The following is a 27,041-nucleotide window of genomic DNA, read 5'->3' on the forward strand; positions in this document are numbered from 1 at the left end:
AGCAACCAGATGGAAAACAACTCTGGACCACCTTTACTCCACACACAGAGACACATACAAAGCTCTACCCCGCACCCCATTTGGCAAATCTATCCATCCTCCTGATTCCTGCTTACAAGCTCAAATTAAAGCAAGAAGCACCAGTGACTCGATCAATAAGAAAGTGGTCAGATGAAGCAGATGCTAAGCTACAGAACTGTTTTGCTAGCACAGCCTGGAATATGTTCCAGGATTCCTCCGATAGCATTCAGGAGTACACCACAAAGATCATTGGCTTCATCAATCAGGGCATCGATGACGTTGTCCCCACAGTGACCGTACGTAAACCTTGGATCATTGTTACTCTAACTTCCGCGACGCATATAAGGCCCTGCCCCGCCCCCCTTTCGGAAAAGCTGACCACGACTCCATTTTGCTGATCCCTGCCTACAGGCAGAAATTAAAACAAGAGGCTCCCACGCTGAGGTCTGTCCAACGCTGGTCAGACCAAGCTGACTCTACACTCCAAGACTGCTTCCATCACGTGGACTGGGACATGTTTCGTATTGCGTCAGATGGGAATATTGACGAATACGCTGATTCGGTGTGCGAGTTCATTAGAACGTGCGTCGAAGATGTCGTTCCCATAGCAACGATAAAAACATTCCCTAACCAGAAACCGTGGATTGATGGCAGCATTCGCGTGAAACTGAAAGCGCGAACCACTGCTTTTAATCAGGGCAAGGTGTCTGGCAACATGACTGAATACAAACAGTGCAGCTATTCCCTCCGTAAGGCTATTAAGCAAGCTAAGCGTCAGTACAGAGACAAAGTGGAATCTCAATTCAATGGCTCAGACACAAGAGGCATGTGGCAGGGTCTACAGTCAATCACGGACTACAAGATGAAATCCAGCCCAGTCACGGACCAGGATGTCTTGCTCCCAGGCAGACTAAATAACTTTTGCCCGCTTTGAGGACAATACAGTGCCACTGACACGGCCTGCAACGGAAACATGCGGTCTCTCCTTCACTGCAGCCGAGGTGAGTAAGACATTTAAACGTGTTAACCCTCGCAAGGCTGCAGGCCCAGACGGCATCCCCAGCCGCGCCCTCAGAGCATGCGCAGACCAGCTGGCCGGTGTGTTTACGGACATATTCAATCAATCCCTATACCAGTCTGCTGTTCCCACATGCTTCAAGAGGGCCACCATTGTTCCTGTTCCCAAGAAAGCTAAGGTAACTGAGCTAAACGACTACCGCCCCGTAGCACTCACTTCCATCATCATGAAGTGCTTTGAGAGACTAGTCAAGGACCATATCACCTCCACCCTACCTGACACCCTAGACCCACTCCAATTTGCTTACTGCCCAAATAGGTCCACAGACGATGCAATCTCAACCACACTGCACACTGCCCTAACCCATCTGGACATTTACATTTACATTTAAGTCATTTAGCAGACGCTCTTATCCAGAGCGACTTACAAATTGGACAAGAGGAATACCTATGTGAGAATGCTGTTCATCGACTACAGCTCGGCATTTAACACCATAGTGCCCTCCAAGCTCGTCATCAAGCTCGAGACCCTGGGTCTCGACCCCGCCCTGTGCAACTGGGTACTGGACTTCCTGACGGGCCGCCCCCAGGTGGTGAGGGTAGGCAACAACATTTCCACCCCGCTGATCCTCAACACTGTGGCCCCAAAATGGTGCGTTCTGAGCCCTCTCCTGTACTCCCTGTTCACCCACGACTGCATGGCCACGCACGCCTCCAACTCAATCATCAAGTTTGCGGACGACACAACAGTGGTAGGCTTGATTACCAACAACGACGAGACGGCCTACAGGGAGGAGGTGAGGGCCCTCGGAGTGTGGTGTCAGGAAAATAACCTCACACTCAACGTCAACAAAACAAAGGAGATGATTGTGGACTTCAGGAAACAGCAGAGGGAATACCCCCCTATCCACATTGATGGGACAGTAGTGGAGAGGGTAGTAAGTTTTAAGTTCCTCGGCGTACACATCACAGACAAACTGAATTGGTCCACCCACACAGACAGCATCGTGAAGAAGGCGCAGCAGCGCCTCTTAAACCTCAGGAGGCTGAAGAAATTTGGCTTGTCACCAAAAGCACTCACAAACTTCTACAGATGCACAATCGAGAGCATCCTGTCGGGCTGTATCACCGCCTGGTAAGGCAACTGCTCTGCCCACAACCGTAGGGCTCTCCATAGGGTAGTGAGGTCTGCACAACGCATCACCGGGGGCAAACTACCTGCCCTCCAGGACACCTACACTACCCGATGTCACAGGAAGGCCATAAAGATCAAGGACAACAACCACCCGAGCCACTGCCTGTTCACCCCGCTATCATCCAGAAGGCGAGGTCAGTACAGGTGCAGCATCAAAGCTGGGACCGAGAAACTGAAAAACAGCTTCTATCTCAAGGCCATCAGACTGTTAAACAGCCACCACTAACATTGAGTGGCTGCTGCCAACACACTGACTCAACTCCAACCACTTTAATAATGGGAATTGATGGGAAATGATGTAAAATATATCACTAGCCACTTTAAACAATGCTACCTAATATAATGTTTACATACCCTACATTATTAATCTCATATGTATATGTATATATTGTACTCTATATCATCTACTGCATCTTTATGTAATACATGTATCACTAGCCACTTTAACTATGCCACTTTGTTTACATACTCATCTCATATGTATATACTGCACTCAATACCATCTACTGTATCTTGCCTATGCCGCTCTGTACCATCACTCACTCATATATCTTTATGTACATATTCTTATCCCCTTACACTTGTGTCTATAAGGTAGTAGTTTTGGAATTGTTAGCTTGATTACTTGTTGGTTATTACTGCATTGTCGGAACTAGAAGCACAAGCATTTCGCTACACTCGCATTAACATCTGCTAACCATGTGTATGTGACAAATAAAATTTGATTTGATTTATTGAACTCATGGTCGGAGATGTTAGCTAGCTAGGCTAATTTAACCAGCCCGCTAACTGACTAAAAACAACAACACTGTAAATATGAAATTAAATAGGATAACTAACTAGACGACAGAAGTTGGTTTAAAACAGTGGCTGATATAAACTAAATCGTCTAAAGAGGTTTATTGTGTGTGTCCAAACAATTGACCAGTACTGTGTATGCATTGTGGAGGAGAACTGATCCTTGATCTGTACAAAGTCATAACATCTACAGCAGGAACAAATGTGTGTGTTAAAAATGCCCAGCTGGATTGAATTGAGCTATTTAAAATGACATATTTGAATGTCAAATTATTTGCTCTGTTTGCCAATACAAGACTGGGTCTGTGGAAGCTTGGCCTATTAGTGGTAGATTTGGGGGAGAATTTGACATGTCAGTTGGAATAGTGATAGATTTTTGGAGGGACCCTTTTCTCTACAGCCAATCAGTGAGCAGCTTCCCTTCCCCCACATCTCAGGCAGTTCTGTTACAACACTTCCCCTGCTTCCTCAACAATGGCCTTGCCATTTTTTACAATTAGGAAATAATGTCATTTTTACTCGTACCTCAGCCAACATTGTGAATGGTGTCTAATGCAGTGACATACTAGACCATGGCAGTAAATCTAATACTTAGGAGTTTTTAGTCATGCATGAAACGTCTGGGGTGATTCTGTGGTTATAAGTTACTTACCTTGGAATACATTTCTGCCCATGCTGGAAGGGTCTGAATCAAACCCAATGTCCACCTGGCACACTGGCAGGGTGTGAATCAAACCCAATGTCCACCTGGCAGGGTCTGAATAAATGTCCACCTGGCACACTGGCAGGGTCTGAATCAAACCCAATGTCCACTTGTTACACTGGCAGGCTCTGAATCAAACCCAGTATCCACCTGGTACACTGTCAGTGTCTGAATCAAACCCTAGGTCCACATGGCACACTAACAGGGTCAGAATCAAACCAAATGTTAAGGGGAGGGAAGATAGGTCAAGAGGGTGATGATCATTGTTGTTCTACTGCCTGATTGTTATGCAACAAAACTGTTTACAAAAGCTTTGTCAAATCAGCGCAACAGTTTTCAGTGGCGCTACCATAATTGCAAAATTGTTTTCTAATGATCAATTAGCCTTTTAAAATGATAAACTTGTATAAGATAACACAATGTGCCATTGGAACACAGGAGTGATGGTTGCTGATAATGGGCCTCTGTATGCCTATGTAGATATTCCATAAAAAATCAGTTGTTTTCAGCTACAATATTCATTTACACCATTAACAATGTCTACACTGTATTTCTGATCAATGTGATGTTATTTTAATGGACAACATTTTTGATTTTCTTTCAAAAGCAAGGACATTTCCAAGTGACCCCAAACTTTTGAACGGTAGTGTACATCTACATGATGTATTGTTGCACCATGTAGGAGCAGTATCGACTTTGTCTGTCCATTATATACATCTACATGATGTATTGTTACACCATGTAGGATCAGTATAGACCTAGTCTGTTCATTATATACATCTACATGATGTATTGTTACACCATGTAGGAGCAGTATATACCTAGCCTGTTCATTATATACATCTACATGATGTATTGTTACACCATGTAGGAGCAGTATAGACCTACAAGTAGCTAGAAACTTATTTAGATTTAGTTTAACTTAATGTGCTGTAGTAAAAAAATAATATTTGCACTAATTAATCGACACATTCCTGTCTTTGATGTCTCAATATAATAATATTCTTTAATTAAATCCCTTTCAAAACATCTTTGTCTGACAATAAAATATGATCCTCAACTGCGTTTCCCACTCCAGTCAGCAGACGGCGATGTGCGTCTTTCAGGCGAAGCTGCTAGGGTGACGTATAATCTAGTGGACGGTTCTTCATAAACAGCTAGTCAACCACCTCGGTAGCTTGCAATCAACATAGCCGAAAGATTCAAGCTATTTAGACGCGTTCAGTGTATATTAGCTTCTGTGTTTTAGACACGCTTCTGTCTTATTTACTTGTTAACCTATTTAATATTACGTTATTTTTTATTAGTCAGCTATAGTAGCTGGCTGGTTAAGTTAGCACTAGCCTAGTCGCTAATGATAGCTAGCTAGCTAACATCCCCGAACATGAGCTCCCTAAACTACTCCCCTCCTGTTATTAAAGAAGAAGCGGAGGTCTGCTGGACGGAGAAAGAAGTTCTGGGGCTGAACATTGTCGTGAAAGAGGAGAAGGATGCAGTTTTTGGAGTGAAGAAGGAAGGAGAGATTACTGTCACATTGAAAGATGAAGAGGTGGAAATCAGAGATCTGAGTAACACCAGTAAGTATCGCCTTAAATTGTTTTTTAACTTTTGATATTCGGAGTTGGCTCGTCAATACCTCTTCAACGGAGGGCCCTAGAATTATGACTGTTATGTCTAGAATCAGACAATGTAGAGAGCAAGCTACCCCTTGTTTGACTTAACATATATATTTGAGAATAGTCTATCTGCTGACCGCAGACTTGTAGTGATTTGTTGTGATTTTTTTACTAGACACGTTGCTGCCCAATAGTGCCATGCAAGAGTTGTTGGCTACACCAAAGATTATGGATATACTGACAAGATGTCTCTTCACCCTAACAAAGGGAGTCGTTGTCCACAAAGCAACACTGCTGGTTCTCTAGCTCACACCTTTCTTTGGATTGGTGTATACTAATAATTATTGTAATCATTTTAAAAAAATATATTCTATGAGAGTTGAAGTCAACCGCCTGTATTCAATGGAGAGAGATGCTAAGCTACTAGCCTCATGTCATGAATATGCATAACCATCTGGAGACAAATCCTATAGTGTTTTATTAGAACACACCATTCTATACAGTCCACCTGGTAGAGGTTCATATCTGACAGAGATGAAAAAAAAGCCCACGCTTTTATGACTTACAGTCATGTGTGCATACATTCTACATATGGGTGGTCCCGGGGATCGAACCCACTACCCTGGCGTTACAAGTGCCATGCTCTACCAACTGAGCTACAGAAGGACCACTGTATAGAACACGCCGTTCTATACAGTCCACCTGGTAGAGGTTCATATCTGACAGAGATGAACACACCGTTCTATACAGTCCACCTGGTAGAGGTTCATATCTGACAGATGAAAATCTATTTTATGAGGGGGAGTCTCAAGCTGCAACAACTAGAATTGTGTCTTTGGCTCCTGGACAATGAAATAAAGTTGACATGAAAACCAATAGAACAGGAGAGAAATGACATAGTGGTGGGTCCAATAGAACAGGAGAGAAATTACATAGTGGTGGGTCTAATAGAACAGGAGAGAAATGGCAGAGAGGTAAATACATTTGCTCAATGATGTAAAAATGATATACAGTGGGGCAAAAAAGTATTTAGTCAGCCACCAATTGTGCAAGTTCTCCCCCTTAAAAAGATGAGAGGCCTGTAATTTTCATCATAGCTACACTTCAACTATGACAGACAAAATGAGAAAAAGAATTCCAGAAAATCACATTGTAGGATTTTTATGAATTTATTTGCAAATTATGGTGGAAAATAAGTATTTGGTCAATAACAAAAGTTTATCTCAATACTTTGTTATATACCCTTTGTATAAAACTTTTTTTTTCATTTTGTCTGTCATAGTTGAAGTGTATCTATGATGAAAATTTCAGGCCTCATCTTTTTAAGTGGGAGAACTTGCACAATTGGTGTCTGACTAAATACTTTTTTTGCCCCACTGTAATTACTCCTGTCTATACATGAATAAATAAAATGCTCTATATATACTTTTTTAGGAAGTCTTTAATCCCTTATTTGTCACTAAAATCTTTCCACATTTTGTTACGTTACAGCCTTATTCTACAAATAAATAAAAATCCTCATCAATCTACAAGCAATGCCCCATAATGAAAAAGTGAAAAAAGGTTTTTAGAAAAAATTACACATTTATTAAAAGAAAACGTTGTTATTATTTTATTCTTATTTATTTGTATTATAAGTTTTCAGACCATTTACTATGAGAATCGAAATTGAGCTCAGGTGCATGTTTCCATTGATCATCGTTGAGATGTTTCTACAACTTGATTGGAGTCCACCTGTGGTAAATTCCATTTATTGGAAAGGCACACACCTGTCTGGCTACCACAGCATTCTGCAGCGATAAGCCATCCCATCCGGTTTGCGCTTAGTGGGACTATCATTTGTTTTTCAGCAGGACAATGACCCAACACACCTCCGGGCTGTGTAAGGGCTATTTGACCAAAAAAGATAGTGATGGAGTGTTGCATCAGATGACCTGGCCTCCACACTCACCTGACCTCAACCCAATTGAGATGGTTTGGGATGAATTGGACTGCAGAGTGAAGGAAAAGCAGCCAACGAGTGCTCAGCATATGTGGGAACTCCTTCAAAACTTTTGGAAAAGCAGTCCAGTTGAAGCTGGTTGAGAGAATGGCAAGAGTGTGCAAATCTGTCATCAAGGCAAAGGGTGGCTACTTTGAAGAATCTAAAATATATTTTGATTTACCACTTTTTTGTTTACTACATAATTCCATATGTGTATTTCATAGTTTTCATGTCTTCACTATTATTTTACTATGTAGAAAATGGTAAAAAATAAAGACAAACCCTGGAATGAGTAGGTGTGTCCAAACTTTTGACTAGTACTTTATATCTCATTAATGTTTTTACATGAATGAGATGTAGGATAGTTTTTTTTTAAACATTCATTGGTCCTTCCCCGGCAAGATAGCCAAAAATGTCTCTTAACTAGAAGAGTACACTCAACCAGTAATACACATGAACTGCTATATCATGTCTGCATTATGAATAGTCTATCACTAGTTAACTGAAATACTTACCACTCTTGGCTTTAGCCAAAGGACAAACACAGTCCACCAGAAACCTGCTGAAAGGTTTGTCAAAAGTAGGAATAGGCTGCAAAGGTGCAACTGGTACGGCTTGGTTCGGTTTACCTGCCCGCTGGCAAACGCCACAGGATTTACAGTGAGTCACAACATCCTGTTTCAGACGTCTTGTTGACCCCAAGATGGCCTGCCATACTACCATCGTGAGCCAACCTCAGTATCTCATGTTGAAGTGTAACTGGAACAACAATTTTGGATAAATTGGGCCAATCGTCTTGTCCAGAAGTGGAGCGTGAACACCATTTCCTCATTAGAGCACCATTTCCTCGTTAGAGCACCATTTCCTCGTTAGAACACAGTTTCCTCGTTAGAACACCATTTCTGTCAAAATTACCAATGGAAACTTCATTAAACTCCTCTTCTGGATGTATCTCAGCAAAAATAGGAGAGGGTGAAACATCTTTATTCTGTTCAGCAATCGGCTGCTTCCAAGACATCCAAGTGTCAACTATAGGGATCCTCTCTTCATTCAGAGGTTCTACAAACTCTCACCTTTGGGGTTTTAAAGGAGAGGTCAACTCTGGAGGTTTACCGAAATCAGGATCACCCATAAATGTTTGACAGATTGACCATGGTGGGATCGCTAACATCATCAACACTACACTTGCTCCCAGTGAATTTCCTAGACCGAGCACGTGTAATGGCACATGCTGAGAACACTGGAGGGTACTTTTCTGATAACCCATCAGGTTCCTCAATTCTGGGTTCCTTACAAACGACAGTATTTGGCACAACCTTCCCTCCAGCCAAATAATTTCCCAATATGAATGATAATATAATACGTCAATAAAATCAATTTAGCCTCAAGTAGATAATGAAACATGTTCAATTTGTTTTAAATAATGCAAAAACAAAGTGTTGGTGAAGAACGTAAAAGTGCAATATGTGCTATGTAAGAAAGCTAACGTTTCAGTTCCTTGCTCAGAACATGAGAACATATGAAAGCTGGTGGTTCCTTTTAACATGAGTCTTCAATATTCCCAGATAAGAAGTTTTAGGTTGAAGTTATTATAGGACTATTTCCCTCTATACCATTTGTATTTCATTAACCTTTGACTATTGGATGTTCTTATAGGCACGTTAGTATTGCCAGTGTAACAGTATAGCTTCCGTCCCTCTCCTCGCTCCTCCCTGGGGCCTGTTGCACAAAAGTAGAATTAAGACATCCGGGATAAATGACTCAGCTGAGCTCAATGAAGCCAAAACATGTGCGTCCAGGCTTAATTGGTTGCACAAAGACCAAGCCAGGATGAGCAGACACGGATTCATTAAGCCAGGTGAAACCAATCCTGGATAGGTGCGCGCTCACGGCTCACTCAAATAGACCCCGCCACAGATCACAGATTAACTGATTTACCATGGCAACTAGAGCCGCGTACTTTTCCCCGTCGGAAGCACAAATCCTCATGGAGGCATACGAGGAGGTAAAAGATATAATTAAGAAGAAAGGCAACACCGCCACAGTGATAAAGCAAAGAGAAAAAGCGTGGCAAAGTATTGCAGACCGCCTGAATGCGTAAGTAGTGCACAATTACACACTCACCGCTCCGCTGAAACATCACAATTACAATTCAAATATTTAATTCACATCTCCAAAAACGCAGTTGTACTGTAATTATGAAACGGTTAAATTTTTAATTGAAATGCACTGCAGATATGAGTGAAATTGTGTAAAGTAAGTCCATCACACTGTATAAAGCTATGATAAATTATTATTAAAGCCTTACATTATTATTTAACGTTACTACGCTCAGTACGGTTTAATCTTAGCCGTTGTACTCTGCTTCTTATGTTGTCCACCGTTTTTTTGTGTTTCTCCTGCTTTCATTAATGTAAAGCTGCTTTGACAGAATGAAACAATTGTGAAAAGTGCTATATAAATAAAATTTAATTGAATAAATAGATGAGCTATAATAATAATCACTTTAATTTATATAGCGCCTTTCAAAGGACCCAAGGTCGGTTGCTCACTGCACTGCAAAAATGTCTTTCTTACTTAGTATTTTTGTCTTGTTTTCAGTAAAAAAAAAACATCTAAAAAACATCTTGAATATTTTCTTGAGCAAAATTACCTAGGAAAATAAGCAAAAAAATCTGCCAGTGAAATGAGAACTTTTCTAAAATTAAGTGTTTATGGAAAAAGTAAACTTATTTCAAGAGAATTTTTATTATATTGACAGATTTTTTATTTGCTTGTTTTAAGCACACATTTACTTAAAGTTTATATTTTTTGTCTAAACTATACTTATTTTGCTAGGTCATTTAGCAAATCAAGAAAATACATCTTTATTTCAGTTTTTTTTTTGTTGATATTTTTACTGAAAACAAGATAAAAATACCAAGTAATTTTTTGCAGTGTGACTCCATTAAATGTGTGTGTGTAGATTAAACATGAACGGGCCAAAACGGACATGGCAGCAGGTCAAATACAAGAACATTCTGCAGAATGGTATGGTCCCTGACTAATATTTAACAAAGCACAAGCATATATTGTACCCAGAAGGTGCCTGCTCACACATTGTCTGTACTGTTTTAGCAGTGAAAAAGAATACCCACAGACAAGGCACGGGTGGTGGGTCACCAAAGGCTGACCTTACCCCAGCAGAGGACATGGCCTTGGAGCTAAATAAAGGCAGGCCCGTCTTAGAGGGGATCCCTGGGGGGAAAGAGACGAGCATAGGTTCCTCCCAAGATGCCACCCGCTTCATTCAAGGTATGTCCTTCCATCTCTACATGGGATACAACCACATTCATATTGAATCAATTTGGACTGTCTGACTTTGGTTTACCTATTGCCTTGCAGTGTCTGGCAGCACTGTGTTCCTGTTAGAGCCACCAGCACAAGCACCAGACGATGCTGATCCAGTGAGTACTCCATCAAAGGCATACTGTAGGCCTGGCATGTCTTGTCTACTAGCTTCAATATGAATCCGATTAAATGTGATAGGGTGAAGGCCCCAGTGCAGCAGCAACAGCACATGATGGAGACGATGATGATGAGGAGGAGACCATCTCTCTGGATTCCAGAAGGCATGAGGTATCATGGAAAGACTGTGAAAGTACTATTTACTCTACAATGGTGAGGAGTCCTCATCAAAATCAAAAAATCTAATTTCTTTTACAGGACCCAGATGCTATACAGTGGGAAAACCAGCCTGGCAACATAGTGCGTATTAATAAAAGGACACCACATCCTGCCAAATTCCAGCTGCGCTAATTGTATTGTGTTCACAGAGCTCACAAGCTATCAGAAAGTTGTATGGCAACCACCTCCGGCGCCAAATAGAACTGGCAGACATAGACATTCAGTACAAGAAGAAAAAGATGGAAAATCTTGCACTGGAGTCCGAAATAAAAAAGAGGACAATTAGGAAACTGGACCTTGAAAAAAAAAAACTTGAGAGGGAGGTGAGATATGCCTTCAATGTACACTGTATGCTAACTGTAACACAAATGTATTAATCATTATTTGTATTTCCTCCCCCAGCTCCAAGAAGATGACACAGCTCAAAATAAAAATTAGGTATATTCTCGTAAAGTCAAGTGAGCCATGACATATGAGCTCTTATTGTGAGCACACAGGACGGTGGCATCTTTCTAAGTTTTTTTTTATTTTCCCAGCAATCAGTACAACCAAGTCATCGTTATAAGGCATCGCCCTCTTTTGCCCACCCCCCCAGCACCAGGTGTGGCCACTAGCCTATATGAAGGCCCAAAATTGTGTGTTCCTTTCTGCTCTGACAATGGCATGCCCATTCGTGCGAGATGTGGTGGATGAAGAAGCACTTGTGCTGAGGTGAGAAAGGGTCTTCAGGGACCGGTTGGACCCACTGGCCTTCCCTGACGACCATCTATATGAAAGATGCAGGTTTTCTGCAGATGGCATCAGGTATCTATGCAGACTACTGGGTCCCAGGATTAAGCACCGCACTGCACGGAGCCATGCACTGAGTGTGGAGCAAATGGTTTGTGTGGCCTTGAGCTTTTTTGCTAGTGGAGCCTTCCTGTACTCAGTGGGGGATGCAGAACAGCTGAACAAGGCCACAATTTGCCGCACAATAAGGAGTGTGTGTCTGGCTATCAAAGCATTAGCAGATGTCTTCATCTCCTTCCCTGGCCACAGAAGACTCTGTGACATCAAAGAGGAGTTCTATAGGATTGCAGGTAAGAGGATCTACAAATTACAGGACAACTGTTAACACATAGTAGGATACTCATTACTTTGTGTGACAGGTTTCCCCAATGTCATTGGTGCAGTGGACTGCACACACATAAGGATAAAAGCCCCCTCAGGTGCCCATGAGGCCGATTTTGTGAATAGGAAATCCTTTCACAGCATTAATGTTCAGGTGAACATAACTTTTTGATATTGTCCATTGACGAACACTCTGCATTGCCAGTGATGTGCATTGATTGGTGTAATATTCCTCATCTTATGATTTCAGATGGTCTGCAATGCTGACTGTGTGATCAGCAATGTTGTGGCAAAATGGCCTGGCTCAGTCCATGACTCTAGAATCTTTCGGGCCTCTGAAATCTATCAGTGCCTATCACAAGGTAAGCCACACAACCCCTATTTATAACCATCATGGCTGTGTCAAGAATATCACTGTGTTTATGAGGTAGTAATGATGAGATTTTGTGTTGACAGGTGAATTCTCTGGTGTGTTGCTGGGAGACAGGGGTATGGCTGCCAGCCTTTTCTCCTGACACCTTTCACAGACCCCCAGGAAGCACAGCAGGCCTACAACCATGCCCATGCCAGGACCAGGGCCAGAGTTGAAATGACCTTTGGCCTCCTGAAGGCACGCTTTCACTGCCTTCACAAATTAAGGGTCAGCCCTGTTAGGGCATGTGATATTACTGTGGCTTGTGCTGTCCTCCACAATGTGGCCTGCCTGAGGAAGGAGAGGGCCCCCAGAGTGCCACCAGCCATGGACTGGGACAATCCGGCAATCTTCCCTGATGACGACAGTGGTCGGCTGCTGAGGGACCAATATGTGTTGAATTATTTTAGTTAGTATGTGTGCTTTCAATTTTGGTTAAATATGTCCTGCGGTGGCAGAGGAATTTGGGTTTTTTGGGTTCGTTTTTTTTACGAATTTGGCCTCTTATGATGTTTGTGCGGTATACTGTGTGTAATACAAGGCTGCAGGGAGGCTACTGCATCCATTCATTTGTCTGTTCAGTTGATGTGTATGGATTTGTCCTGCATTTATTTTAGTGTGCAGACATGCAGGGTGTGTTATATACAGACCTTTGAATGTGTATGTATAATTTTGTATAATATGCTTGGATTCTGTGCTTTCCATCTTGTAGAGTCACTGTGACTTCAGTTTCGAAAGGAGCTGATGGTTTACCTGCTTTGTTTTGTCCTTATTCAATAAAGGAACATAATGTTACACATTGTGTTTTTATATTCATATGGAATGTGTATTTGTTTATATGACAGAGTACTAGGGCCACACTGAAGAAAAAGGATAAAGTCATAAATTTATGAGGCTGGTTCTTTCTGCAGAAAAGCTACATATTGTTTTTACAGTTTTGATACTTATGACAATGTGATACTTAATATTCTGGCACATCAGCATGTCTTTGTTTATGAAACCATACTGAAGTACAATTTCACGAAATGCCCCGCATCTGTCATTTTAACAACTGTCCTCCTTTAAAACAACTGGTTACAATATTATGACTTGTCTTTTTTTCCCTCTGTGGCCCTAATATTCTATCATTTTATATATAGTCTATGGGAAACTGTAAATTATCTAATGATAGCAACATCTAAAAATCATTTTTTATCCAAAATCATTGAAATTAATGATCACAAATGTTTAAATAATGACAGTGGGTCTAGTTATATGTGATAACAATGTATAGTGAGCAGTGAAATAACTATTGGTTTCCATTTGTGGTGACTGCTGACTGACATTAGGGATGAGATTAAATAGATCCTGGAATTTAGCCTGGTCTGGAGCAGGCTAGCTCCACAGAATAAATCTCCATGGTAATTTATACCATAACATATCCTCCTGCCCCCTATCCATCTTTAGTGCAACCGGATTACGGATCAATTGAGCCAGGATCACCAAGATATCCTGGCTTAATCCCTTATCCTAGTTTTGTGCAACAGGCCCCTGGGCTCGAACCAGCAACACAACGACAACAGCCACCACATCGAAGCAGCGATACCCATGCAGAGCAAGGGAAACAACCACCCCAAGGCTCAGAGCGAGTGAAGTTTGAAATGCTATTAGCGCATGCTATAACTAGCCAGCCATTTCACTTCGGCCACACCAGCCTCATCTCGGGAGTTGATAGGTTTGAAGTCATAAACAGCGTAATGCTTGATGCACAACGAAGAGCTGCTGTCAAAAACGCACGAAAGTGCTGTTTGAATGAATGCTTACGAGCCTGCTGCTGCCTACCACTGCTCAGTCATACTTAGATGCTTGTATGCTCAGTCAGATTATATGCAACCCAGGACACGCTAAATAATATCTAGTAATATCATCAACCATGTGTAGTTAACTAGTGATTATGATTGATTGTTTTTTATAAGATAAGTTTAATGCTAGCTAGCAACTTACCTTGGCTTACTGCATTTGCGTAACAGACAGTCTCCTTGTGGAGTGCAACGAGAGAGAGGCAGGTCGTTATTGCGTTGGACGAGTTAACTGTAAGGTTGCAAGATTGGATCCCCCGAGCTGACAAGGTGAAAATCTCTTTCTGTCCCTGAACGAGGCAGTTAGCCTAGTTAAATAAAGGTGTACAAAAATTTAAAATCAGCAAATCGGCGCCCAAAAATACCGATTTCCGATTGTTATGAAAACTTGAAATCGGCCCTAATTAATTAATCGGCCATTCCGATTAATCGGTCGACCTCTACCCCCTTCACTGGTAGGCTAGGCCTCATTCCAATGACAACGGAATGAGAAGTAAGATCCGATTCCAGTTCCACATTATATAAAGGAACTTCCATGTAACCTGTCTCCATGCCTTGTACTAACACAGTTGCTGAAGTGTCAAAGATAAAACACCCTACAACATGAAGGGCTTCCCCAGTGTAGTACTGTAGAAACACCCTCCAACATGAAGGGCTTCCCCAGTATAGTACTGTTTTAAGAAGGTTATACCAAGGATAATTTGGCGTTCTGATTTTGAATTGTAAGACCCCTTGAGGTATCAACAAAAATATTAAAAAGTTAATTTATGTCAAAACATGATTTGGCCGTACTGCTGTAACCCATAGTAACACATTGGATAACATTCACAACACGGAACAACAGTAACCATAGTAACATTGTTTCCCCAAATAATCTAAAGTAAGTTTGTTCGGAAGTGTCTGTCTTTTATGAGATATATAAAAAAAGTCTTTAACCCCTTATCTATGTCACTAAAGTCTTAACACATTTTGTTACGTTACACCCTTACAATAGATACAAATCGTAATCATTCTACACACAATACCCCATAATGAAAAAGCGAAGATGGGTTTTTAGAAAAAAAATCACAATTATTAAAAAGGAAAAAAAGAAATGCCTTATTTACCTAAGTATTCAGACCTTTGCAATGAGACTCTAAATTGAGCTCAGGTGCATCTTGTTTCCATTAATCATCCTTGGGATGTTTCTTCAACTTGATTGGAGTCCACCTGTTGTAAATTCCATTGAATGGACATAATTTGGAAAGGCACACACCTGTCTGGCTACCACAGCATTCTGCAACGATATGCCATACCATCTGCTTTGCATATGTGGGACTATCATGTGTTTTTCTACAGGACAATGACCCAACACTCTTCCAGGCTGTGTAAGGGCTATTTGACCAAAAAGGAGAGTGATAGAGTGCTGCGTCAGATGACCTTGCCACCACAATCACCCGACCTCAACCCAATTGAGATGGTTTGGGATGAATTGGACCGCAGAGTGAAGAAAAAGCAGCCAACGAGTGCTCAGCATATGTGGGAACTCCTTTAAGACTGTTGGAAAAGCATTCCATATACACTGTTCAAAAAAATAAAGGGAACACTTAAACAACACAATGTAACTCCAAGTCAATCACACTTCTGTGAAATCAAACTGTCCACTTAGGAAGCAACAATGATTGACAATAAATTTCACATGCTATTGTGCAAATGGAATAGACAACAGGTGGAAATTATAGGCAATTAGCAAGACACCCCCAACAAAGGAGTGGTTCTGCAGGTGGCGACCACAGACCACTTCTCAGTTCCTATGCTTCCTGGCTGATGGTTTGGTCACTTTTGAATGCTGGCGGTGCTTTCACTCTAGTGGTAGCATGAGACTGAGTCTACAACCCACACAAGTGGCTCAGGTAGTGCAGCTCATCCAGGATGGCACATCAATGCGAGCTGTGGCAAGAAGGTTTGCTGTGTCTGTCAGCGTAGTATCCAGAGCATGGAGGCGCTACCAGGAGACAGGCCAGTACATCAGGAGACGTGGAGGAGGCCGTAGGAGGGCAACAACCCAGCAGCAGGACCGCTACCTCCGCATTTGTGCAAGGAGGAGCAGGAGGAGCACTGCCAGAGACTTGCAAAATGACCTCCAGCAGGCCACAAATGTGCATGTGTCTGCTCAAACAGTCAGAAACAGACTCCATGAGGGTGGTATGAGGGCCCGACATCCACAGGTGGGGGTTGTGCTTACAGCCCAACACCGTGCAGGACGTTTGGCATTTGCCAGAAAACACCAAGATTGGCAAATTCGCCACTTGCGCCCTGTGCTCTTCACAGATGAAAGCAGGTTCGCACTGAGTACATGTGACAGTCTGGAGACGCCGTGGAGAACGTTCTGCTGCCTGCAACATCCGCCAGCATGACCGGTTTGGCGGTGGGTCAGTCATGGTGTGGGGTGGCATTTCTTTGGGGAACCGCACAGCCCTCCATGTGCTCGCCGGAGGTAGCCTGACTGCCATTAGGTACCGAGATGAGATCCTCAGACCCCTTGTGAGACCATATGCTGGTGCGGTTGGCCCTGGGTTCCTCATAATGCAAGACAATGCTTGACCTCATGTGGCTGGAGTGTATCAGCAGTTCCTGCAAGAGGAAGGCATTGATGCTATGGACTGGCCCGCCCGTTCCCCAGACCTGAATCCAATTGGGCACATCTGGGACATCATGTCTCGCTCCATCCACCAACGCCACATTGCACCACAGACTGTTGGATGCTTTAGTCCAGGTCTGGGAGGAGATCCCTCAGGAGACCATCCGCCACCTCATCAGGAGCATGCCCAGGCGTTGTAGGGAGGTCACACACACTACTGAGCCTCATTTTTGACTTGTTTTAAGGACATTACATCAAAGTTGTAGTGTGGTTTTCCACTTTAATTTTGAGTGTGACTTCAAATCCAGACCCCCATGGGTTGATAAATTTGATTTCCATTGATAACCACGAAAACCACTTTCTTACCACTTCTTCCATAGTCAAACAATGTAAGGAAAGCTTTTTTTTATCAAAGGGACACTGTCAAAATGTTTTGAATTCAAATTGATTTACCCAGCCTACAAAGCACTACAGCCACTCTGTGATGACCAGTTCTGCTCTTTTATTGCGGTATCTATTCTAGGTTAAACCTCATTGGAAGACAGCTTTATCATGTGTAGATTTCATTCAGGTCTCTGTTTAACTAGATACTGTTTGTCTTTGGCAGGAGAGAGACCAGACTCTCACTATGACAGCAGGAAGAGTCCTTCAGAAGAACCAGACCCAGAGACGCCCAAACCAGCGAGACAACACAACTGCTCCCACTGTGAAAAGAGTTTTCGCTGTTTAGGGAACCTAAAACGCCATGAGAAGACACACACAGGAGAAAAGCCATACCACTGCTTACAATGTGAAAAGAGTTTTTCCGGATTAGGGGACTTAAAAGCTCATGAGAGGACACACACAGGAGAAAAGCCTTTCCACGCTGGGAACATTGGAAAGAGTTTTATTCAGTTAGGAAGCCTGAAGGAGCATGAGGGGATGCACACAGGAGAAAAGTGTTATCACTGTTCCCAGTGTGGAAAGAGTTTTATTGTGTTAAATAACCTGAAAAGGCATGAGAGAATACACAAAGGAGAAAAGCCATTTCAATGTTCCCATTGTGGAAAGCGTTTTACTCAGAGAGGGCACCTACAAGAGCATGAGAGAATACACACAGGAGAAAAGCCTTACCACTGCTCCCAGTGTAAAAATAGATTTTCACGAGTAGGGGACCTAAAAGCTCATGAAAGTACACACACAGGATTAAAGCCTTACCACTGCTTCTTATGTGAAAAGAGATTTTCCCGATCAGGGGACCTAAAAGCTCACGAGAGGACACACACAGGAGAAAAGCCTTTTCAATGTTCCCAGTGTGGAAAGAGTTTTACCCTGTTAGCTAATCTGAAAAAGCATGAGAGAATACACACAGGAGAAAATCATTTTCATTGTTCCCACTGTGGAATGAGTTTTATTCAGTTAGCGAGCCTGAAGGCACATGAGTGGACACACTCAGAAGAAAAGCCTTTCCAGTGTTCCCAGTGTCGAAAGATTTTTACCCTGTTAGCTAACCTGAAAAGGCATGAGAGAATACACACAGGAGAAAAGCCTTACCACTGCTTCCAATGTGAAAAGAGATTTTCCCGATCAAGGGACCTTAAAGCTCATGAATGGACACACACAGGACAAGAACCTTTCCAATGTTTCCAGTGTAGAAAGCGTTTTACCGTGTTAGCTAACCTGAAAAGGCATGAGAGAATACACACAGGAGAAAAGCCTCATCACTGTTCAGTCAAGGAGCCTGAAGGAGCATGAGTGGACACACACAGGAGAAAAGCCTTTCCAATGTTCCCAGTGTGGAAAGAGTTTTATCGTGTTAAGTAACCTAAAAAGGCATGAGAGAATACACACAGGAGAAAAGCCATTCCAATGTTCACATTGTGGAAACAGTTTTACTCAGAGAGGGCACCTAAAAGAGCATGAGAGAATACACACAGGAGAAAAGCCTTACTGCTGCTCCCAGTGTAAAAATACATTTTCCCGAGTAGGGGACCTAAAAGCTCATGAGAGGACACACACAGGAGAAAAGCCTTTCCAATGTTCCCAGTGTAGAAAGAGTTTTACCGTGTTAGCTACCCTGAAAAGGCATGAGAGAATACACACAGAAGAAAAGCGAGGCACCGAAGATGTGGATATCTAATAAGGCAGACCCCCGCACCTCTCTGATTTAGAGTGGTTGGGTTAAATGCGGAAGACACGTTTCAGTTGAATGCATTCATTTGTACAACTGACTAGGTGTCACCCATTCCCTATTATAGAGCTCTGTTCAGCCTATAAACATGAAAGCAAGGTTATATTTAATGTTCTACATTATTATTATTAGGGCAGCCGCCAAGTTATGAAAATTATGGTATGTTCTGAAAACTGACTTCAGGCTTTTGAGGAATCTAGCCTCACAGGGTGACAGTTTTATTTTATGGAGTTTTTTTTGTATTTAACTAAATACTCTGTCTTTGGTAGGAGAGGGACCAGACTTATCACTGTTCCCACTGTGGAATGAGTTTTATTCAGTTAGGGAGCCTGAATGAGCATGAGTGGACACACACAGGTGAAAAGCCTTACCACTGCTCCCAGCGTAAAAACTGATTTCACGAGTAGGGGACCTAAAAGCTCACGTGCGAATACACACAGGAGAAAAGCCTTTCCAATGTTCCCAGTGTGGAAAGAGTTTTACTTGCTTAAGGAGCCTGAAGGAGCATAAGAGGACACACACAATAAAATTCCAACCACTGCTCTCTCTCTGTGTGGAAGGACATTTTCCCAGTCAGCGATCCTGAAATCACATGAGAAAGGCTGTATTCCTACTTAGATTTTTGACAGAGAATTTGTGTTTTTGTTTTGTGCCACATGAAATCATATTGTTTATGATTATACCCGTCTATATAAGGTCCGACAGTTGGCAATGCATGTCAGAGGCAAACTCCAAGCCATGAGGTCGAAGAAATAGAGGTAGAAGAAATTGTCCGTAGAGCTCAGAGACAGGATTGTGTCGAGGCACAGATCTGGGGAAGGGTATCAAAAAAGGTCTGCAGCATTGAAGGTCTCCAGTGGCCGCCATCATTCTTAAATGGAAGATGTTTGGAACCACCAAGACTCTTCCTAAAGCTGGCCGCCCGGGAAAACTGAGCAATCGGGGGAGAAGGACCTTGGTCAGGGAGGTGACCAAGAACCCGATGTTCACTCTGATGAGAAACAAGATTCTCTGGCCTGATGAACACTTTGGCCTGAATGCCAAGCGTCTCTCCTGGCGTAAAGCATGGTGGTGGCATCATCATGCTGTGGGGATGTTTCTCAGCGGCAGGGACTGGGAGACTAGTCAGGATCGAGGGAAAGATGAACACACACAGAACACACACAGGAGAGCAATCTTTTAGCTGTGATCTACGTGGGAAGAGTTTTGGTACATCTGTCTATCTGAAGACACACCAGAGAACATACACAGGAGACAAACCTTCTAGCTGAGATAGTCTGATATAAGATCTCTGATCAAACATCAGAAAATACATACATGAAGGAGTTGTTTCATGGAATCAATTAAATAATGTCACAATGTAGAATGTTTTTAACATTGTGGTAGAATTATTTGAATTAATTTCACAATGTAGAACCCTAAACATTTGATTTAACAAAACGTCCCTTTAAAAAGTTGTTACATTTACCACGTTGGTGACCCACTTGAATCAAATGCAACACTCAAATGTAGCTAGCTGTTTTCTACAAATGTTCCTCTAACCAGTGATGTACACATTATTCCCAGACTCCGTGTGGTTTTTGAGCTGTTTTTGCAACCAGGACTTGCAACCATATCTCCCTCCTCTCAACGATTTATTTCAGCATGATATCGATGAGTGATGACAAATAAGTGTTGCATTCCTTTGTTTAGCGACCCCTACATTTAAATGCATTACTCCAAAATGAAGCTGACTGCCTTCTGCAGGTTGTCCTCTAACCAGTGAGGTAAAAGATATCTCCCATTTCCATGTGTTTTTTTTTAGTTGTGTTCGTTTCAACAGCACATACAACCTGATTTCCCCCTAATCGATATCAGTGATTTATTGCTACTTGTCAAAACAACAACATTTTTGGTGTTGTGCAGTTTATTGTGCAGTTTATAAGGTGCTTTAAAAAAATACAAGTAATATGATATTGTGTATATTGTGGCAGATGTTTGTGTAGATAGTACATTTTATGTTTAGGATTTCAATTAATCACAAACTGTTTCTGCATTTGGACTATTGATTTGGACACCTTTAAACTGTGACATTAATTTCAACGTATTTGCAGCCTATACACATGGACGCAGTATAATAAATTGGTCTAATAATCAGCCTGACAAAAGATACATGTTTTATTATTCCATGCCTCACCATTAAGTGAATTATTGCCAATACATATTAACAAAGGTCTGTACATTTGTTTTTGATATTTCCAATTCATGTAACATTTAGTAATCATAATTATTTATGCAACCAACTGACAATTTTGGGGTACAATTATATTGACATGGTTGCCCTGCTTTTAGAATATCAGGGTTCATTCTCAGATGTGCCAACCCAAATGTACTAGAGCATGACATTAGGGACTGGGCCCTGATCCAACAACATGCCTACCGAGTGAACCCTGAAAAGAGAGAGAAGCTCCTCTGTGAGGTGGAAAGTTACTACGGATATTGCAGGAGTTGGTCGCTGGTTGTCTTAAGGGTGGGCCGTCAACAAGTTTTGCGTTTAGCCAGTGCCATGGATCACAATTTATTGCACGTTTTTCTGTATTGGAGAGGAGTTTTCTTTGAGCTCGTTTCAAGGGGACAAGAGTTCTAGAACATAGGGAGTTTTAGGAAGATGAGAGTTATAGAAGCTAGTGGCGAAAATATAGGATATATTTGTTGTCTTAAGGGGGAAGGTGTTTGGTTTTTCCATTTATGTTTTGAGGTTGGACTTTAGCATGTATAGCTCGTTAGTCAGTATGTGTTACACCTGTGCTGGCATGTCCATCTTGTTAGTGGGAAGGTGTTTCAGCTGAGCTGGTCCAGGTGCTATTTAAGAGTGTCTGGCCCAGTGCTCCAGTTGTCTTGATAGATGTGGAGAGTCAACACCTTTTAGTTGCTCCACCTTTTTCTATTAAAGATGTTTTTCATTTCAGGTTGAAGCTTCTTTCTGAAGAGAGCTTATTTTTTTTAAATGAATCAATACAAGCAAACAAGATCGTTTCCGGGGATTGGTATGGCAAATACCTTACGATTTGCCTGGACTGAAAAGGAGATTGAGCCGTGGAGTAGAGAGACATTTGGAAGGACCATTTTGATGGGATGCCTCAGGATAGAGGTGAAGGAAGTGCTCTGCCTTCAAGGGAACCCGAATGAGAAGGCTTTCGATGTGACGTTTCACAAAGAAGAAAAACATGACGAAGTAATGAAGATGGCAAAGGAAGCGGAGAAAACGGGACCCCTGTGCCATTATGCGGTGACCAGCCTGGCGAAGAACAACTTCAGGGTGGTCACCGTAACCATGTACAATCCGCATGTGAAAGATGAAGAGGTGAGGGCCTTTCCGGGGAGGTACATGGACAATGTCTCCTCAGCGAGGTACCTCAGGGACTCCCTGGGTTTCTGGAACGGAAAGAGAGGTTTCCAGGCGTTACTCAGGGAGTCCCCGAAGAGTGTGGATGGCTACCTCCATCCTCCGGCGATGTTCTCCCCTGGGGGCTGACAGGGGAACACTATACTATGCACGTCAGCCCCCGTTCTGCAGGCGTTGTATGGCCTATGGCCATATCCTGGCCTCGTGCAGCGCCAAGAGGTGTCGATTTTGTGGGTCGGAAGAACACGAGGCCAAGGAATGTGACGAGCCCAAGGCTTGCCACGGGTGTGGCTCAAGAGCACACCTGTGGCGTGATTGCCCGGCTCGTCACAGGTCATACGCGTCTGCAGCTGGGGGGGGAGCGGGGGATGGGGGGGAGGAAAGAGAGGACGCATGCGGATTGTACGGATGGCACAGGGGAAAGGACGGAGAAGGACGAAGAAGGGAAGAAGGAAGAGGCGAAAAGAAAGAGGAGAGAAGATGGAAAGAAGGAAAAAGAAGGAGAGATTAAAAAGAAGGTGGAAGAACGTGGAGGAGCAGAGAAGAGGGAGAAGGGGACAGTGGTACGAGAAGGAGTGGAAGAGGGAACAGGGACAGTGACGGAGAAGGAGGGAGGAGTGGAGGTGGGAGGGGAGGGGTGGGAGGGGGAGATGGGGGAAGGAATGGGGGACAGCCTGCCAGGCTTCCTCGAGGTCGAAATGAGGGATTTGGTGGAGGAGTTAGCGGGGATGGGACGTTGTGTCTCCCCGCTACCTCCTTCACCAAAGAAGAAAGGGATGAAGAGGGGGAGCTTGGCAGGAAGTGAGAGGGAGGGGGTGTGGAGGGGGGGGGGCTAAGAGAGTGGCAGGGGGGGAGAGGGTAATTTGTCCTCCCGGTTTGCCTCAGCCCCTTGCATTTTAGTGGATGACTCCAGTGAGGGGTCGGTGGGCTGTTTGCTAGAGGGATCCCAACTCCTGTTTGAGGAGATGGGGTCCCCTACCTGCAGCCCCGAGGCAAACAGGGAGGGGGGGATGGTGGGTGGGGAGGGAGGACCCAACACACTGACTGGGTCATGGGTTGGGATGGAGGACGGGGGGCGTCAGGAGTGGAGAGGACGTCCCCGCCGGTGGAGATGGACCAGGGGAGCATCGGGTGAGTCTCCTGGTTTTTCTTTGGTTTTTGGGGTTTATTTGTTGAAAAAAATTTAAATGAATAGTTCTGTTTCTTTTTTTAGTCTAAATGTTAGGGGGTTAAGGGATAATGTTAAAAGGAGGGTGTTTTTTTGTTATTTAGAGGGTGTGGGGTTTGATTTCTGTTTTTTACAGGAGGTTCACCTGAGGGATGGTGGGGATGTGTGTAGATTTAGGAGGGAGTGGGATAAGGGGGAATCTTTTTGGGGCATAGGAGGGGTGCACTCAACAGGAGTAGGGATTCTGTGTGGGAACAGAGAGGTTAAGGTAGAGAGCACTTTGTTATAATGCAAGGTAGAGTTTTGGGGATAGATGTCAAGTATAGAGAAGCTGGATATAGGTTACTTGGGGTGTATGGGCCACAGGTGGCGGCAGACAGGAGGGAGATGGTGGACTGTCTGGCGCCCCTGTGTGTTACAAACAGGCACTTGGTGATAGGAGGGGATTTTAATATAGATTTAGGGGTAGGTGGTGATAGCAGTGCAGGCGCCATCACTGGGCTAATGGCTTGCCATGGTCTGGTTGATGGTGGCCTGCACACTACTCCGGCAATGGTCGGTCCTACATGGCGCAACTCCAGGGGGGGTTGCGCGGAGGCTCGACTACATTTTTGTATCCAGGTCTTTGGGTCAGTTGTCTGGGTGGCTGGTGCCTGTTTTCTTCACGGATCACGACAGGGTGTTCCTGCAGGTAGGGTCACCAGTCTGCCTCTTCGGTAGGGGGTACTGGAAGTTAGATCGGGATATACTGGAGGAGCAGGCTTTCGTTGATGCATTTTTTTGTTTCTTTCGGAGGCTTGACGGCCTCCGGTCCATGTGCGAGGGGGTGTTAGAGTGGTGGGATTTAGTTAAGGTGAGGATTAGGGCTTTTATAATAGGATATTGTAGATGGAAAAAAAAGGGAGGAAAGGAGGGAGGTGGATCGTATCCAAAGGTTAATTGAACTCGAGTACGAGGCAGGCAACATCGGCAGGTCGATTGACTGGGAGAGATCCGCAACCCTAAAGGCGCAGCTCAGAGAGCTGCAGGAGCAGAAGGCTCGAGCTTTCCTGGAGCGTGCGCATAGTGGCTTTCTAGAACATAATGAGACTTGTTCTGCTATGTTCTTTAAGTCCGTTAGGGCCAGGCAGAGTAGGAAGGTAATGCATGGAGTTAGAGAAGAAAATGGTAGTATAGTAAGTAAACCAGAGGAAATGGTCAGGGTGACAACTGATCATTTCCAAGGTTTATTTAAGGAAAGGGAAATAGATGTAGAGCAGGGAAACGTGTTTTTAGAACACTTGTCCCGGCGGCTGCCAGAGGACATTAGAGACGTGATGGAGGCCCAGATCTCACTAGAAGAGGTTGAGAGCGCTCTTAGGAGGATGGGAAAAGGGAAGGTGCCTGGGATGGATGGGCTGCCGGCTGAGTTTTACCTCAAGTTTTGGGGTATACATGGACCAGTGGTTCTCAAAGTCTTGAAGGCCATCCTTGAGACGGGGGTCCCGGGGGGATCAATGGCTGTTGGTGTGCTGTCACTTCTTTATAAGAAGGGGGAAGCAACTGACCTTGGCAACTGGCGGCCTTTGACCATGCTGTGCGTAGATTACAAGATTCTTGCAAAGGTTTTAGCAGACCGGTTGCGCACAGCCCTTCTCTACGTCGTAAACGAGGATCAGACGTGCGGGGTAGAGGGCCGCTCTATAAGATGGAACCTACAGTTGATCAGGGATTCCATCGCTTGGGTTGAAGATAGAGGGCTGCCTTTAATGGTAGCAGCGCTAGATCAGGCGAAAGCTTTTGATCGCGTGAATAGATCTTTTCTATTCAGGGTGTTAGGTAGATTAGGATTTGGGGAGAAGTTTATAGGATGGATTCGTACATTATATGTCGGAGCGGGGTGTCGAGTTAGTGTAAATAGTCATTTAGGTGACGTTTTTGACCTCTCGTCTGGGGTCAGGCAGGGATGTCCACTCTCGGCTCTCCTCTTCGTTCTGTACATGGAGCCTCTGGGGGCTCTAGGGCAGACACAGGGGTGGAAGGCCTGTTGATCCCTGCCATTTACGCTTTTATCCAAAGGCAGCATACATTCACATGGGGGTGGAAGTTACAAGCGCCATGCTCTACCAACTGAGCTACAGAAGGACCACATCCCTGGAAGTGGTGGGTTGCGTGTTAAGATGGAGCAGTACGCCGACGACACTTCCTTGCTGTTGTGCAAGGACTCGTGCCTGACAAGTCCCTTGACATCTTTGGGGATTTCACCCGAGCGTTGTGAGCAGTTCTGAACCATGCAAAGTCTTCCGTCAAGTTTTTCGGAAGATGGCGCGGTAGAACGGATGTGCCTGGGGGTTTATCTCTCTGCGAAGGGGCCCTGAGGATTCTCGGGGTTCATTTTGAGACCTCCGGCTCAGCGACGCTAAACTGGAACATGCGTATCGCAGTGGTACAGAGGAAGCTAGCAATGTGGAAGGCTAGGTATTTGTCTTTTATGTGCAAAGTCCTGGTCCTAAAGGTGGATGTGTTGCCGTCTCTTTTGTATTTGACATACATCTACCCATTGCCGGCTTGTCTGAGGAGGCCTCTAGTGAGGCTTGTGTTCCAGTTTATGTGGAGTGGCAGGTGCGAGTGGGTCGCCAGGGCACGCATGATCTGTCCCATCGGGGAGGGAGGTAGTGGGGTACCACATTTACCCTTCAAGCTGGACTCAATTTTTGTTTCTTTCTTGTTAGCGGAGCTTGCTCAGCCAGTGATACACCCGTCCGGTTACCTCCTGCGGGTGTTCTTCTCGTATCAGGCGAGAAGGTTAATGGTGTGGTCTAACGTGGGTCCTCTGGCGGAACAGCTGCCGTGGCACTTTGGCCATGCGGCAAAGTGGCTGCGTGCGCACCCCGAGGTTGAAGTTGCCCAAGTAGGTTTAGATCACAGGCACCTGTACGAAGAGGTCAGGCAGGCAGGGAGTCCTGCGCCTGTAGCGGGCATCTCGTCAGTGGTCTGGGAGGGAGTGCAGGTGCGGGGCCTGGACAACAGGCTCAAGGACCTGATTTGGTTGGACCTCCATAAGTGCTTTCCGGTACTTTCCATCTTGTACCGGTATAGTGTGGTGCGATCCCCCACCTGTCCAAGATCTGCTTGTGGCAGGGAGGAGACTGTGCGCCATGCCTTCTGGGACTGTGCCTGTGCCGGACTAGTATGGGCTAGAGCACGGGTGATGCTAGATGTGGTTAGGAGGGATTTTGTTTTGACATGGGCTAGGCTAGAGAGAGGCGTAGGGAGAGCAAAGGGAACGGATAGGGACAGGTTTCTGCTCTGGCTTCTCATGAGTCTCTTTAAAAAGGGACTGTGGGAAGCCAGGCAGA

General features: G+C 44.0%; 1 protein-coding gene and 1 pseudogene across 5 annotated transcripts; both read left to right on the plus strand.

Annotated features, from left to right (window-relative positions):
- Window positions 1-19,736, plus strand: part of LOC123995527 — a 40,829-nt pseudogene extending 21,093 nt beyond the window's left edge.
- On the plus strand, window positions 4,900-12,600 carry LOC123994988. Of its 5 annotated transcripts, XM_046298167.1 has the most exons (10): window positions 4,900-5,311; window positions 10,452-10,628; window positions 10,719-10,780; window positions 10,863-10,952; window positions 11,040-11,081; window positions 11,150-11,323; window positions 11,403-11,438; window positions 11,537-12,079; window positions 12,361-12,472; window positions 12,567-12,600. In XM_046298167.1, exons 1-7 carry the CDS (start codon window positions 5,119-5,121, stop codon window positions 11,436-11,438), a joined length of 774 nt encoding a protein of 257 aa, XP_046154123.1. In that variant the 5' UTR covers window positions 4,900-5,118; the 3' UTR covers window positions 11,537-12,079; window positions 12,361-12,472; window positions 12,567-12,600. The 5 variants fall into 5 exon arrangements, with proteins under 5 accessions (XP_046154123.1, XP_046154122.1, XP_046154120.1 ...); XM_046298166.1 differs by adding an exon at window positions 12,149-12,264 and having other exon boundaries at window positions 11,150-12,079; XM_046298164.1 differs by having other exon boundaries at window positions 11,150-11,438.
- Window positions 19,737-27,041: the final 7,305 nt, after the last annotated feature.

The sequence above is a fragment of the Oncorhynchus gorbuscha genome, linkage group LG14, assembly GCF_021184085.1.
Source record: "Oncorhynchus gorbuscha isolate QuinsamMale2020 ecotype Even-year linkage group LG14, OgorEven_v1.0, whole genome shotgun sequence".
Taxonomy (NCBI): domain Eukaryota; kingdom Metazoa; phylum Chordata; class Actinopteri; order Salmoniformes; family Salmonidae; genus Oncorhynchus; species Oncorhynchus gorbuscha.